A 14676-nucleotide genomic window follows, 5' to 3' on the forward strand; every position below is an offset into this window, starting at 1 on the left:
TACCTGATCATCCAGATCGCACTTCCTCTTATCTGCTCTTTTCAGGATGCAGGCACCACAAGGTAGGGAGAGTCTGTACAGTTCCTAGAAATGTATGCTATTCTCTCTTCAGAAAGTGGAGTTTGGTTATTTTCTTTAGTCCCGGGGACAATTAAAAGCATAAAAGAGGATAGAGCAGCCCTACAAGAGGTGTATATATATCCCTGTGTATAGGGAAAAGGATGGGGAAAATAATTTTATAGATTAAATAATTTACCAGTGAGTAAAGGAAAAAGAGTGCTTCAGACCAGAGAAGCCCTGCTATACAGTCTTGCTCTTTGCTAACATAATTACACCAGAATTTCTCTGTGCTTTCTTGTAGGAGCACCTGCTGCTACAGCTCTAGGAACTTATTGTTTCCAGATACAGAATGCTCATACTTTTCTCTCCTTAGCAATCACATGTGAAATCACATGCAAAATACTAAGTTCTGGGAATAAAGTTCTACCAAGCATATTAGGGTTCTTGCTGTTGTGCAAACACTCTAGTGCTGTAGCAAAAGTCGAAGGGCACTTTCAAAAGGCAGGTGCTAAAAATGTTTAATTATGAACATTAAGCTTGTTGATTGAAACATGTAGAGGAATGAGTTGTGGGCTCTCTCTTTTCTAAATGCTGTGTCACCTGCTTGTAGGCTCCATAAATTGTTCCAGGCAGCATGTATTTGACAGTTACTGTGTTGCTGCATTATGGTAATTGCAGTTGCTATTACCCTATGACAAAGATGGAATCTGGAAATATGACTTTCTTTCAACAATCAATGAGCTATGAAAAATTACTACAGGTAGAGAAACTGGCCTTTTACTCCTGTTTCTGGTTTAGCTTAGGAGCTATCAATACAGTATAGGTGAAGCACAGAAGCAAGCTGTGTATCCAGGTAGAAATGCACATTAAATGCAGCTCTGTAAAAGAGAACATGGTTTACTGAACTAATGAGACTGTAAATGAGAGCCAGCCTTTTGGTGCTACTGTTTATTCTGATGTTCTCAGTACATTTCCCTTTTCTTTCTTTCTTTACCATAACACATTATGTAGCTTGAGAGAAGAAGCTGAAATTGCTGGAATAAGTGGACTAAAAGACACGTACCTTCTTTTCATATTTGTCACTATCATGTTTCTCTCTTAATTACTATAGTAATGTTCTTTGATGTAAGTTGTAAGGACTTTTCCATAGGCCATAGTAAAAGCCCATCACTGAGGTCTCTTCCTGCCATCACCACCTTCAAGTAAGAATGGTAAATTGTCATGTGGTTTCAGACCACTGGGTCCCGCTGCATTAGGGTTGTCACTTGAGAAGAACAGGTTTTTGTCCTGCATAGCAGTCTGGACAGGAGACACCTGCAATCTGGACTTCTTGACATTACAAGATGTGTATGGTCATAGCTAAAGCTGTCCTGTTTCTTACTGAACATTGAGTCAGGCTGTGCTAAGGACTTCTTATAAAAGTACCAAGTAGTAGAACTAATTGCCCTTTGCAGTATTATGCAGCTTGGTATGGTTTACTGTCGGGCGAAGCATTTTCCTTTCTTAAGTGCCTAGAATATGTTTTCCTTGTGTTTGCAGCTTTTAGATCTTCACAGATTCTGTTCTTTCAGTTTCAGGTGCTCAGATAGTACATGCTTAATTCTGATTTCTAAATCTGCACCAGTTCACTGTTGTCTCCATCTAATAACCTGCTAGGTACTGTGTTGAAAATCGAAGTTTTCAAACAGACAGCAGTTGGCAGCAGGCCCTACAGCTTGCACAAATTGCATGAACTGGATTTTCAAGGTCTTTGGAGGAAAAAATAACGGCACTGAAAATAAAAGTTTAACATTGATGGTTTTAATAGGCTGTCATATGGATGAGATAATCTCATTACTGTATGTTGCACTACCAGAAAACCCCTCAGAAATTAACACATTCTAATTCTTTCCATTTTGGCTTTGCAGAAGGAAAGGTTCCAGTAAATGGGAGCCAAGAAGCTTATTGGAGAAGCTGCGCTGGGTGACCCTTGGTTACCATTATAATTGGGATACTAAGGTATTGAAAATAAATTCTTCTCCATTTTTCTTAGCTGTAAGCACTCAGAATGGCAGACAGAATAGGATATAATGGAATAAAATGTAGGAAAATCCTTGTGATCCTACAAGACAGCCTTGAGGGAAGGCTGTAACAATACATGCTTGTAAGAACATTTTAATCTGTTTTAGTTTACTGTGGAGGATTTAACAGCGAAAGTCCATTGCTGTATTCTTTCCTTTGAAAGGTAACATGGTAGCATATACTCAGCTCTAGACCTGTAACTCCATTTCAGGGTGAGTATTTTTACCCTACCAAAAGGGACAGTTGCAAAAGTGTCGTTAACTACTTAGGGTAAGAATGACCTTGAGTGCTTGAAGGCAGCTCCTTCTGAGAAACTACTCATCTTCCAAGGGGTGAGAGACTGCTGCTGATGTGGCTTTGAACTTGAGTCTGAACCGGTATAGTACAGTCTCACCAACGAACAGCTATGTTGGGGGTCCTGAATACTGTGGAGACCAAAATAAACTTTTTCATAAGACTGAGTCAGATGGAGGCTGAGAAAGGATGGCAGGGTGGATATGCAGTCTATCAGTGTATTACAGGTACTTAACCAAATCTGCTTGCAGCCTGATGTTTACCACGTCACCCTGTTACCCTGACCTTAGTGACAACTTGGTTGTTCCCTTCCACTCCTCTCAGAATCACTCACAGGAGAGAGAAAAAGTAGATTTGCAATTGATTCCTTTTTGTCTTATTCTTCAAAGAAGCAACAAAAATGCTTGTTTTAGAGCTCTGTTGATGAGATATAGAACTGTCTCTCCATTGGCAGCTTGAGGTAGTGACCAAGTAGATCCTCAGGATGTTGGTACTAATCTTACTAACTTCAAGTTTTCCATCCAGATATGATTAATTCCACGATTAATTGAATCTTTGTCAGTCTCAGCATAGGCCCAGAATTAAATTATAAGAGATAAGCTTGTTGTAGTTCGGTCTATGTTGTAGTCATTTTCCAGGCAAGTATGATGTCCTTCTCCATGATGTATCAGCCAGACTTCTGAGTTCTCATTCAATGTTTGTTTCCAATTGTATTTGCTGCTCTGATGTTCTGGGTGTGGTTTCTTTTTTTTTTTTTTTTTTTTTCCATTCTCCTTCCTCCAGAAGTACTCAGCAAAACACCACACTCCTTTCCCCTCAGACCTTGCATTCCTGTCAGAACAAGTGGCTGCAGCCTGTGGGTTCCAGGGTTTCCAAGCCCAAGCAGGGATCTTGAATTACTATCATTTTGACTCTTCACTGGGAATTCATGTGGATCAGTCTGAACTAGACCATTCTCGGCCACTTTTATCATTCAGGTGGGTCAAGGAAAGTACTTGCAAAGTGTGTTGTGGAAGGATTGGTGACTTTTTTTCCTATAGTTGCATATGGTTATACGAAGTTCGTGTGATGTAGCTTGCTGATTGAAGATACAAAGTTCACTCTGAAGAGTTGAATAGTAGCAAGCTGTAGCTCAAGGGCATAGGCTTTTTTTTTCTGAAAACTGCTTGACTAGCATGGGTGTGGCCCCTGGAGTGGAAAAGCTCTTTGCACAGAGCACAGTTCTGTTCTAAAGCAGCAGAGTGGCAACTGGATACTAACAGGCAAGGATGAAATACCTCAGCAGAGCTTCAAAGCTGGCAGGGCAACTGGTTACACTATGCCTGCCTTGAACCGGGCTTCTAAGCCTGTTTTCCTTGCTCTCATTGTAAAGTTGTTCCTAGGAGTCCATCTGGTTTTTTATTCTGTGAAGGTGGTGGTGGTTGGTTGGTTTTTGGTTTGGTTTGGTTTTTTGTTTTGTTTTTTCTAAGGAATTTAACTTCTAATATTTTCTTACTGTACATATAATTGTTCTCTGCCTTAATTTGTTTTCTCTTCTCTCTCCATGCTCACACAATCTGTAGCTTTGGGCAATCCTCAATATTTTTGCTTGGGGGCCTGAAGAGGGAGGAAGCCCCAACAGCAATGTTCATGCACAGTGGAGATATCATGGTGATGTCTGGCTTCAGCCGTCTGCTGTACCATGCTGTCCCCCGGGTCCTCCCTAACCCTGAAGGGACAGCTTTGCCTTCGTGCCTGGACCAAGCACTTTCTTCAGACCTTCCTGTTGGCTCAGTCATTGAGCACAGCTCTGATGATGACTGGCAGGTCTGTGCCAAGTACTTGCAGTCTTCCCGCATTAATATGACTATTCGGCAGGTGTTGGCTGAGGGTCAGAAATTTCCAGAGGAATCAGAGAAAAATGCAAAGGGCCAAGCACCCTCTGAAGACAGTCACCATCAGGAGAACTGCAGAGCCAAGAGACATAAACCGAATATAGACAGCTGAGACCAGGAGATCATGCTGACATGGACTGGACAGGCAACCTCCATATGGAATTGGGAACTAATGTAATCATACTAGAAGTCACTTCTCTGTATGGGGATTAATAAACTTCTGCAGAATAAATGTAGTCCTTCTTGGTGTAAGAAATAGGTTGGGGGAGAAAAAGAATTTAAAAGGAAAAGAAGGATAGGTTCAGGACTGGGACTCAGGAGATGAACTCTGTTGCCGTTTTGTTGTAGATGTTTACTGTACTCGGTTCCCTTTAAAATACCTGCATGTCAGAGAATTTTAAACTTGCTTCAGTGATGCTCATAAAGTATTTCGAAAGCATTGGTCAGAAAATGCTAGTAAAAGATACATAATTGCTATCTGTTAAAGAATCCTATGGGGCTTGTAAAGCTCAGCTGAAGTGAATAAAGAAGTATGAATGAGAATAGTTTGCTATGGGTGTGAGACCTACCTACATTTCCAAGAGAATTACATCTACAGCAAAAATTCATTTGGTGATCAGAAACTAGCAGCTCTTTTGAGCAACACATGGTGTAAGCTTGCTGTAGTCCTGTGTTCTCCTTTTGCCTGCTTGCACTCCGTCAGCTGCAGCAGAAACTGATCTTACAAGTGGAACTGGACTTTTTTTGCATACCTCAAATTTTATAGAGAAACAATTGGGGGCAATATCTACTTAGAGTATTTAGTAACTCCCAGTTCCATCTTCTCCCAACAGTAAGTATGTGACAGCCCTGCATCCCCCTTTCAAAACTGCCCCCTCTTAAGTGCCTGCAGATTCTCGTCCTGCAGTCCCAAGCTAGCATCCTTAAGGAAAAGAATGACTTGCAAGTAGAAGCAATGGAGTTGTAAATTAAGTACCTAAAAAAAGAAATTAATCAGTGACTATCTCTGTCACCCGAAGATAAATATATTGAAACAAAGAAAGGCACTAGCTTGTGTGCCCATTCTCTTGAAGATTCAGGCCTTCCTATCTGCTTTTTAATGCAGTTTTAATTGTTGGAGTGGAATGTACTGTCCCTGGGGTATTTTGTTGCACTTTCCCAATGAATAAACTTACTTGGTTTTTAAATTAAAGATCTCTATCAGTTTTGGGCTGGCTTTTTTTCTTTTCTTTTTCTCCCTGTTAGTTATTTCAATGTATTGTTAATGCTGCCGCATGCCTTGTGCTGTTCCCTCCAGGCTTCTTTTGGATCTACTGCCTCTGCCATCTGCCAGCTCTGGTGGAGGAGCCTGGCAGTTGTCTGCAGGGCTACGTTGCTTATGGGCAGTTCAGGATTTGTTCGACACTTTCAGAGGTGTTGCCTGCAGTATCAAAGTCCAATTTAATATGTATGTGGCAGCTTTTCCTCGTGGGGAAAGTGTGTCTGGTCTGCATATTTCATAGCAGGTGAATGTGTGTATGTGTGCAATTCATTCCTTATACAATACTGCAATGAGCTCCAATAATTTAAAATAATCTGATGTGGGTTTTAATATCTTATTCCATGCCAGTGTCCTGTCTGTAACCTAGGCCTGGTGTATTTACATCTGAGCCCTGAGAGAGCTAATATTATTATGCAGAGAGGTTACAATATGACCAGAAAAAAAAGTTGACAAAGTCTCAGGAAACAGCAAAGCTCACTTAGTGGCACCTGAAGGTGGGGAAAGGAATATTTGTTTCCCTAACACCAAGACGGCAGACTTTCTGTTTTTAACTCTGAGAGGGAAACAGAAATCTGCCAACTCACTCAGCACTGAACCCTAGAGAAGACAGATTCAGGGAACTAGATGGTCGTGAACCAAATGAAGCTGGTTTCTTCATGTTGCAGGCCGAGGCTTAAGTACATGGTTCTCATTTCTTGTGTCTTCAGTTCCCTAGAAATGTATCACAAATGCCAAGCAGTTATTTATTCCAGAATTCAGTTGTTCCTGTGACCAAGAACAAGAAGCCATACTGTTTATCCTCTGCAGTTTGAAATTGTTGTAAATGGTGAAAACTACTGACAGCAATCAGTCATGGGAAGGGCCTAGTCCATTGAAACCTTATGTTTAGATGTGACAGAGTTGAGAATTTGACAAGTTACTGACTTGCAGTCAAGCTTGTTATCTAATGCCATTGTGAGTGCAATACACCCCGATCTAATTCTGTATTAGACACCCAGAAAGTGAAAAGCCCATGACCCAGAAATGGACATACAGGAAATGACCCAGAAAAAAAAGTCATCCGTGTACAAAGAGAAACGAGTCAAGAGTCCTGAACTGCCAGTCTAAGCAGTAGCATTGGTTCTGTGACCATTAGCAGTGAAGAGTGGAGTACAAATGGGCAAACCACAGGATTTCTGTGGGCTTTGCAAACTGTGCTTCCAGAACATGATTTTGAAGAGGCAGCAACAGCCCTGGGAAGAAGGGGGGGAATAGGGCTGCATCCAGTGATATGCTGCTAATTTTCCTTCTAGGACAGAGCGATTGGGAGCCATTGACCTAGCTTACACAGCTCTCAAGCTGTACCACTTGCACTTCATTTGTTTAGGTTTGTGATGACACAACAGGATTTTTCATAACAATCAAATTTTTGTATTTATAGGTACCATAAATATTTGCTTGTCTTCATACAGGTGCACGCTCAGATAATCTCTGTAGCTTTTAATTCTTCTAACAGAGAAGTACTGCACAAGGACCACAAGCACAAAATTGCATCAATGGCATAGGCAGAAGTCTTCTAGGATGTCCTGTTGTGCACAGCTGAGGGGAGGGAAACAAGAGGTCATCTGGACCAATTCTGCAAGAAAATTAATGTAATGAGCTGATTACACAAAGATAATGATGTGTTTCATTCAAGGCCACCTGGAAATGAAGCATGTTGTTTACCACATGTACTCTGTTCATTGTGTGATCTTTATATAAAGCTAACTGTCCAACAGAGTTTAAACAATTCCTGGGGTTTTTTTATAATCAAGAGTAAAGGGAAAATGAAATCTCCAGTAAAATCAGAATCAAAGCACAGTGGGATGAATAGTGGAAGCAGAAGAGGAAACTGCCTGTGTACAGACTTCCCACTTTCAGTCCTCTTGCAAGTACTATGCCAGAGAAGTTAAGTGTTACAAACTGGTCTGCTGGCTAGTGCCCAAGACAGATGTACTGCGTGCCCCCTGCATGCCAACCAGGCAATAACTTACAGGCAAAGCACTCCCTAGAGCTGTGACTGCTGCCGGAATTATTCCAATCTTAGGTATGTTTTGTTTCTTTGAGAGCTTGTTGACATTTTTTCCCTCACTGTTCCACATCAGATATTTCTAGATAGTAGTAAGGTGTACCTAAGCTCCTCTATTTATGTGATGTGCTCTGCTGAGCTAGTAGCTAGGGAGAAGCTAGTAGCTAGGGAATAGCCAGACAGCAGCACAGGATCTCACTGCCATGGCTACAGGTTCAGGTTGAAGCAGGCTTGCATCTGACGGAGTGCAGACAAGAGCTTGGACTTGTCTTCATCTATTCATGTAAGTCATTCTCATTCTCTGCATTCTCTGAAGCGGGATAGTTTTAACACAGAGGAGAGACTTGTTGGTGACAAGACTTGTCTTCCACTTAATTGAGATGCAAAATTAATTGAGCTATAATCCAGTGTGCTCTAAGCATACTTTAGTTTTGATGAAATCATAAAACTTGCCTGGTTCTGAACATATTACCTCAAAAAGTTAACAGAAGTACATGGACTGCAGAAATTAATGATCCAGAAAAATAAGTTGCTGGAGGCCTCAAAAGACTCATATATATATAGATAGATAGATAGATATATAAAGACTTTTTTTTTTTTTAATAATCTCAGTGCAAAAAAGACTTTGAGAGAAAACCAGTGACAATCATCCATGGTCTGACAATGCCTCTGTACATCCTAATAACCAAATATGGTTGAAAACAATCTGTAGCGAAATGCTACAGATCTGACACAAGAGGTAGAAGATGATGCTGACCCAAGTTTAGTATGGTACAAAAGAAATTCAGCTATTTCTGTTTATCAAATTGTAATCACAAATACCTGAATAAAACCATTTTTCTATAGAAAGAATTGAATACTGACTAAGAATATGTTCACATATGCTCTGGTAAAGTTGAGGTGAGATAAAAGTTGCCACTGTGCAAGTTACAGCTTAGCTCATACAGGCTGTTTCCTTGCATCATCTTCTGATATCTGTAGTCAAATGGAAATGGTGGTTGAAGGGACCTCTGAAGGTATCTAGTCCAACCTCCCATTAGGAATAGTGCTGCTGCCAACAGGCTGCCGTGCAAGACTTAGAAACCTCCCATGATGACACACTACCACCATTCCTTTCGGTAACCTGTGCCAGTGCTGCCCTACTCACCTTATGAAGAAATTTTGCCTTATGTCCTGCCTGAGTTTCCCAAAATACAACTTGTAACCATTCCCTCTGCCTTTTCTTACCATCTTTTACAACCAAAAGTTTGGTTCTACTGTCTTTGTAACTGTCCTTCAAATAACCAAAGTCTACAATTAGATTCCCCCACACACACTTAGTCTCCTTCGTGCCATGTGAAAAGACTCCAGGATCCACACATTGCCCCATAGATCATGTGTCCTGGCTCTCTGACTCTCCTCAGCACCTTTTCCCATTTCAGGTGCTACTCTACTCTCCCTGCTACTGCCGGTTTCTGTCACAAACATGATGCCAACAACAAACTAGGACTATCCTAGTTCCTAAACCTGCTAGATTCACCAGATCCACTTAAATTGACTGGATCCTAGGGCTGTTGTTTGGTTGGGTAGGTTTATTTCAGTGTTGCCTAAATTAATCTTTTCCTCCCATCTACGCCACAATAAAATAAAAGCAGTGGTTTTGTGAGGTGCAGAATGAATGTACCATGGTTCCCTATGGATTTAAGTTCTGGAAAAACTGTTAGCTCTCACTGAAGCTTTTCTTCCAGCTGAGCGTTTATAAGTGATTTATCCCACGTGACCTCTCCAGTGTTTAATGCGTGCACAGTGCACCCTTTTCCTGAATTGCGGCATTTATAGTCCCTCTCCTCTAACTGGCTACCTATGAAACCTGGAGGAACTTCGTTAGCTGTGAAATTTATGCCATCTATCAAATCTAATTGAAACAGACCGACAAGTTTCAAAGATACTGGACAGGAATGTGAGGCCACCAGAGTTTAACATGCACAGTCCATGAGAACATAAGCCTTATTCCCTTAGGAAGTAGGGTTCAAAAGCCTACTTTATTCCCTTAATGCAGACTTGTCTGGACTTTTTAGCGGGTCCTGCTCTGAGGTGTTTTGCTCTTGGGGTCCTTGTCAAGAGAGGAACAATTGAGAATATCAGAGTAATTTTAGCCCAGTGAGCAGCATCTCATCTGGTTCCACTATTTTAATTGTCTCACCCCTCTTAGGAGGATCTGACTATGCACAGAGACCCTGAAGTCATTAATCAGCTAAACGCTTATCTCCCAGAGATGGTAAATGAGGGTCTGGAGTACAGCAGGGACCCAGATCTGATTTTTATACACAGCTAGGGCTTGTATTCAGATAAGCATCACGGAAGGTATCTACCACTTCCATTACCCTGTGGGAGAAGGAGGGAGAGGATAAAGTCTGGAAAAGCCTGCAGTAGCTTTCCCTCTCTGCAGAATACAGGAGATGCTTATTCCTCTGGACAGTGAAAGTTTTAACCTTGTGGAGGCACTTGCCATTTAATTTTTCCCAAGTCAGTAGGGACTATTCTGTGTCTGACCTTTTCCTACGGTGCTGTTGATTGTCCTCTTCCACGAAATACCCATGCGTAGTAGACTTTCCCCTGAGCTTCTCTGTGTCAACTTTCCCTTTCTGTGTGTGTAACCACACGTCTTAGCACTGAGGTTGTGCCTTCCTTCACCGTCACTCACTGCTTATTTCCTTAACTCAAGTGCCCAGCCAAGTGCTGCTGACTGGGCTGAAGGAGGCCACTTGCCCACATCACAGCTTTTCCAGTCTGTTTCATGATCTCAAAACTCTTCCAAAAGGTAATTCAGGACCATTACCCCCTGGCAGATCAAGAGCAAGGCCAATTTCTATCAAAATGTGGGGAAACTAAAATAGAAGTAAAGTGAGGTGGCTCTCACATTTACGTGTAGATGTGGCACTTAGGGACATGGATTAGTGGTGGACTTGGCTATGTTAGGTTTATGGTTGGACTTGATGATCCTAAAGCTCTTTTCCAACCTAAATGATTCTATAAGGTACAATGAAACATCCTCCAAATATTCTTGTTGAAACTATGTCTAGAGAGTAAAAGTGAGTCAGACTAGAAGACATATTGCCTCTTTCTTCTCTGCTGTTGGAAGTCAGCACTTTACATTAGCTTTTTGCTTCCTTCTAGGTGAATTTAAAACTCATTCTGTATTTACTGAGGAAGGACAGAAGAATCAATAAAGACCTTGGCTTTCTAGAGGTGATCATCTCACTAATCATTTCTGTCTCTGTTCTGCACTAAGGGCTGAGATAAGAAGGTTTTGTTTTTGTTTTCTTTCTCCTTAACGGATAGGTTTCTTAATTAGGATGGGGGGAAAATGACTGCAATTTTGCTGTGGCAAATTAAAACCAAAATGAAGTAGCAAAGAGCAGGGTCTGGAGGGGAGGGGGCAATCAGAGACAGCTATTGATTTTGAAATGATGGAGGAGCCAAAGGAGAGCACACAGCCTGGAAAGGAGGCTCATCTTTCAAAGCGCTGTTCTTGCCCAAAAACAATCAGTCCAGGCAGAGGTGTTGGTTGTTGCTGAAGCTTCGGAGATAGCTTTCTTTTCAGTCAGAATTTAAATTTTGGAAAGGCTTGCTGGTTCATAAGGGGATGGCTCCTTAGACAAATCTTGAAATTGCAGAGATAGGAATCATGGGATGGAGCTGAACAAAAGTAAGCCTGAGTAGAGCATCAAGAAATTCTTAGCAGTAGTGGTAACAAAAAACTGTTTGGAAATGGTTTCTTCCAAGGATGAAGAAAAAGTGTCACTGCTCACAGCCAAGGCAGGTAGAGAAAAAGGAGCAAGCATAGGCTGAATACGGGACAAGCACCAAGATCTAAAAACCTTCACACTCACAGTTGTTGCACAGCATGTCGCATCTTTTCTAGAATGGAGAGAATTGATCTGGTGTTGTCTTACCTTGTCCGACTGAGATCAAGCTCAGGTACAGCTTTTTGCTACTCCAGCCAGCACACTTTCATATACACTGGCCTTTTCCCCCTTGGCTTTTCAGAAAGCATTCCTCTAAGATTAAAGTCAGATGTCAGTCTGACCTTTTGTCAAATATAGCCAGCACCTGGAAAGGCTGTCAGAGAACAGCACCAATCTTGTAATGACTGGTTTGAATCTGTCGGCTTGTTCTCATTGCTTTGATGAAACATGACTTTGCAGAAGTGCTGATTGTCAGGTGTGTATGACAGGAGTTCAGGAAGATTTTAGACACACTACTGCAAATAGTCTCCAGACATTCTAAACCCAGCTGAATGCTGCACACAAATAAGCCCCTTTCTGCCCAGGCAGCTGAAAACATGACACAGGTTCCTTTTAAACAAAGAGTTTTGTTCCACCATGTAGGAGACCTGTCTTCTATTCTTCACAAAGACATTGCTCCACCAAATCCTCATCACAATGCTGATGACAAAGTGTTCCCCGTAAGGCTGTCAGCTTATAGGAAATAATGTGTCCTTGTCCACAAAACCATTTTTTCCCCTTACTCTTTCTCTTGCTTGCATGCAGTGCTAGAGCAAGTGCAACAAAAATCTGCCTTTCCCCTGCCATGTCCTGTGTCTCTGTAGCTGAGATGCTGCCATGTCACCTGTTCTCTGCCTGAATCCCAACTGCAGGCAACACACATAATTAGCTGGCAGAGAGAACTCTTCATCCCCTCCTAACGCCATGTCCTCGCTTGTAAACAGCAGGAGCACACCTCTTCAACAACTGTTTTTGCGGCTGATCCTGCCATTGACAGCTGCTGCTGGATGTTGAACAGGAGTGTAGGGACATGATCTCCTCCAAGCCCTTTCTGGCCCATTACTGTGATGGTGCTCCCGGAGAGATGCGAGCCCGGAACACTCTTTTAATGCTTCAGCATTTACCTGGGCTGAAAGTGGAATGAGCCTGCAGACATCTCCTGGCTTGCACAGGGGTCTTACGTAGCAAGGTAAGTCTTGCACAGTCTTATTACTACCCTTGCCTAATCCACAAGCACTTCTTCCCTTCTCCTAGCACAAAATGATAAGGGAGAAATCAAAGGAAAGAAGGATCCCAGGTGAGCCAGCATAAAGAAGTGAAGAGATGCCATGCTCTTTTTGATCCCTGTGGCCTACTCAGCCCTCCCCTGTAGCTGCGAGCATTCTGGAACAGCACAGGCTGCTCAATGCTGAAGGCTGCAGTCCCTGGCTCCACAGATCTTTAATACTTCCTTTCCCTGGAATTCACACAAGAAATACTGTTTTTTCAGGTGACATGGAACCTACTGAGAAACCATGGGTCTCATCTGGAGAGTAAGTGTGCAGGTACTCAGTGTTTGATCCATTGAATACTATTTTCAGCAGCAGAAAAGTAAGAGAGAGAGAAACATAAGTCACATACTTGCTTAATTGAGATCTAATAGCCAAGGTCAGTGCTCAGCCAAGAACAGATAGCAGAAGCCTCTGTGATGTATTTTTGTGATGAGATGTTCACAGCACACAGACTGATCTATTATCGGTTTTCACTATGAAAAATTTAACTAGCTCCTGGAATATGCTCAAATCTATTTTGCATCTTTTCCTCGCTTTTTCATTTAAAAGTATCTTTCTAATGAGACCTCATGACTGTTCAAATTAGCAAATCTCTGCTGTGTGGAGAGATTGCTTCACCTCCGCCGAAGTGTAGCTATTTGTTCTTTTGCCAGCCCTCTGCAAGATGACAACACCTGTTCATCAGTGTCTAGCATGCTTTTCTGTGCTTTAAACCCTTAAAGGGAAAAGATGAGTACTCAAAGGAAGATGCTGCAATGGGCACATCAGTGAGGAGGAGCACCAGACCTTTGCCTCGACCTGTATTCTGCATTTCTGCAATGTTCCAGTGCAGCAGAAGTGACATGATGACCTACCTGCTGGTCTGCAGCACCCCTTCAGTCTCCTGTGGCACTTTAGCCTACAGGAGCAGCATGACCATCTACTCGGTTTGTTCCTTTGAGCTTTTGCATATGGGTCTGTGCAGGATGTATCAGTGTTCCTCCCCAGACCAAGCACTTCCAAACATTTTAGGCCACAAAGCCTTTCCTCCTCCAAGTTTTCCCCACAGACCACAAAGCAGCCATTTCCCCAAACTTTTAACTGGGAGTACATGAGAGAGATGATTTATACGGCCTCACAGACCACAGAGAACTAAACCTAGAGAGCTGATGAAAGAAATAAGGCCTCTGAAGATGAAAGAAGTAAGGTCTCTGATGATGAAAGGAGAAAAGTCTCTGAGGAATGCATCTTAGCTCCTGTGGTACCTGAAAGATGCAGCTGTACTTTCTTTGCCAGAGGCTACAGCACAGGACATGATCTGGTCCAAGTGAGTAAGAACAGAAAACGTACTCTGTGAGGGCACCAACAGCAAGCGTGACTACACTAGGTGCAAGGAGGCTTTATGTTCTGGTGCACATTTGCATTCTGTCTGTCCTTGGAGTTCTGCGGTACCGATCGCTGGTGAGCTCCAAGCTCCTGGTGGTGCCAGGGTTGAAGCTGTGCACCGTGGTGCTCTCTAGAGCACCTCTTCTGCAGCATGGATGCAACGTCCTCCAGCAGCCTGCTCTCTGCACATCCAAGTGCCTAGGAACTGGCAACTGGTTCAGACTTCACTGCTCCCGAGGACACTGTGTGGACATATGGTGCAAGAACCATAATGTATCATCGTAATTCAAACCACAGTCCTTCTGTCTTCGTACTGCAGCAACCACCAGTGTAGGAGGCACCCAGACAGTGGCCCCTTTCTGCTGAAAGATGGGAGTGTGCAGAAAGCACCCCTGTATCCCAGTGTCTATCACTCTCCCAGTCTTGGAGCAGCCTGGTCCTCACCCATTCTCAAAAGAGGGAGGGTGAGTTTGGGGCTTTTAAAACAACACACAGACATTATTGCCTGGGAGCCTGGCAGCTGGCAGGGAAAGGAGTGTGGTCGCCATGGTAATTCTTCGCCTCATTTAACGGCAAAGTAACCTCTTGTGTCATTACACTTCACATGCAGTCCTTCGCAGCACATCTGCCTGAACACAACACAGCAGCACACTGCCCGTGCATCCACACGCACAGC

General features: G+C 42.6%; 1 protein-coding gene across 1 annotated transcript; it reads left to right on the plus strand.

Annotated features, from left to right (window-relative positions):
* Positions 1–1967: 1967 nt before the first annotated feature.
* Positions 1968–4401, plus strand: ALKBH1 (alkB, alkylation repair homolog 1 (E. coli); the record flags this gene model as incomplete). Its single annotated transcript, XM_010087200.1, has 3 exons — positions 1968–2058; positions 3199–3392; positions 3978–4401. Coding segments are annotated over 3 exons (709 nt in total), but the record flags the coding sequence as incomplete, so codon positions are not given.
* Between the last annotated feature and the right edge of the window lie 10275 nt (positions 4402–14676).

This window comes from Pterocles gutturalis, unplaced genomic scaffold (assembly GCF_000699245.1).
Source record: "Pterocles gutturalis isolate BGI_N339 unplaced genomic scaffold, ASM69924v1 scaffold52161, whole genome shotgun sequence".
Lineage (NCBI taxonomy): Eukaryota > Metazoa > Chordata > Aves > Pterocliformes > Pteroclidae > Pterocles > Pterocles gutturalis.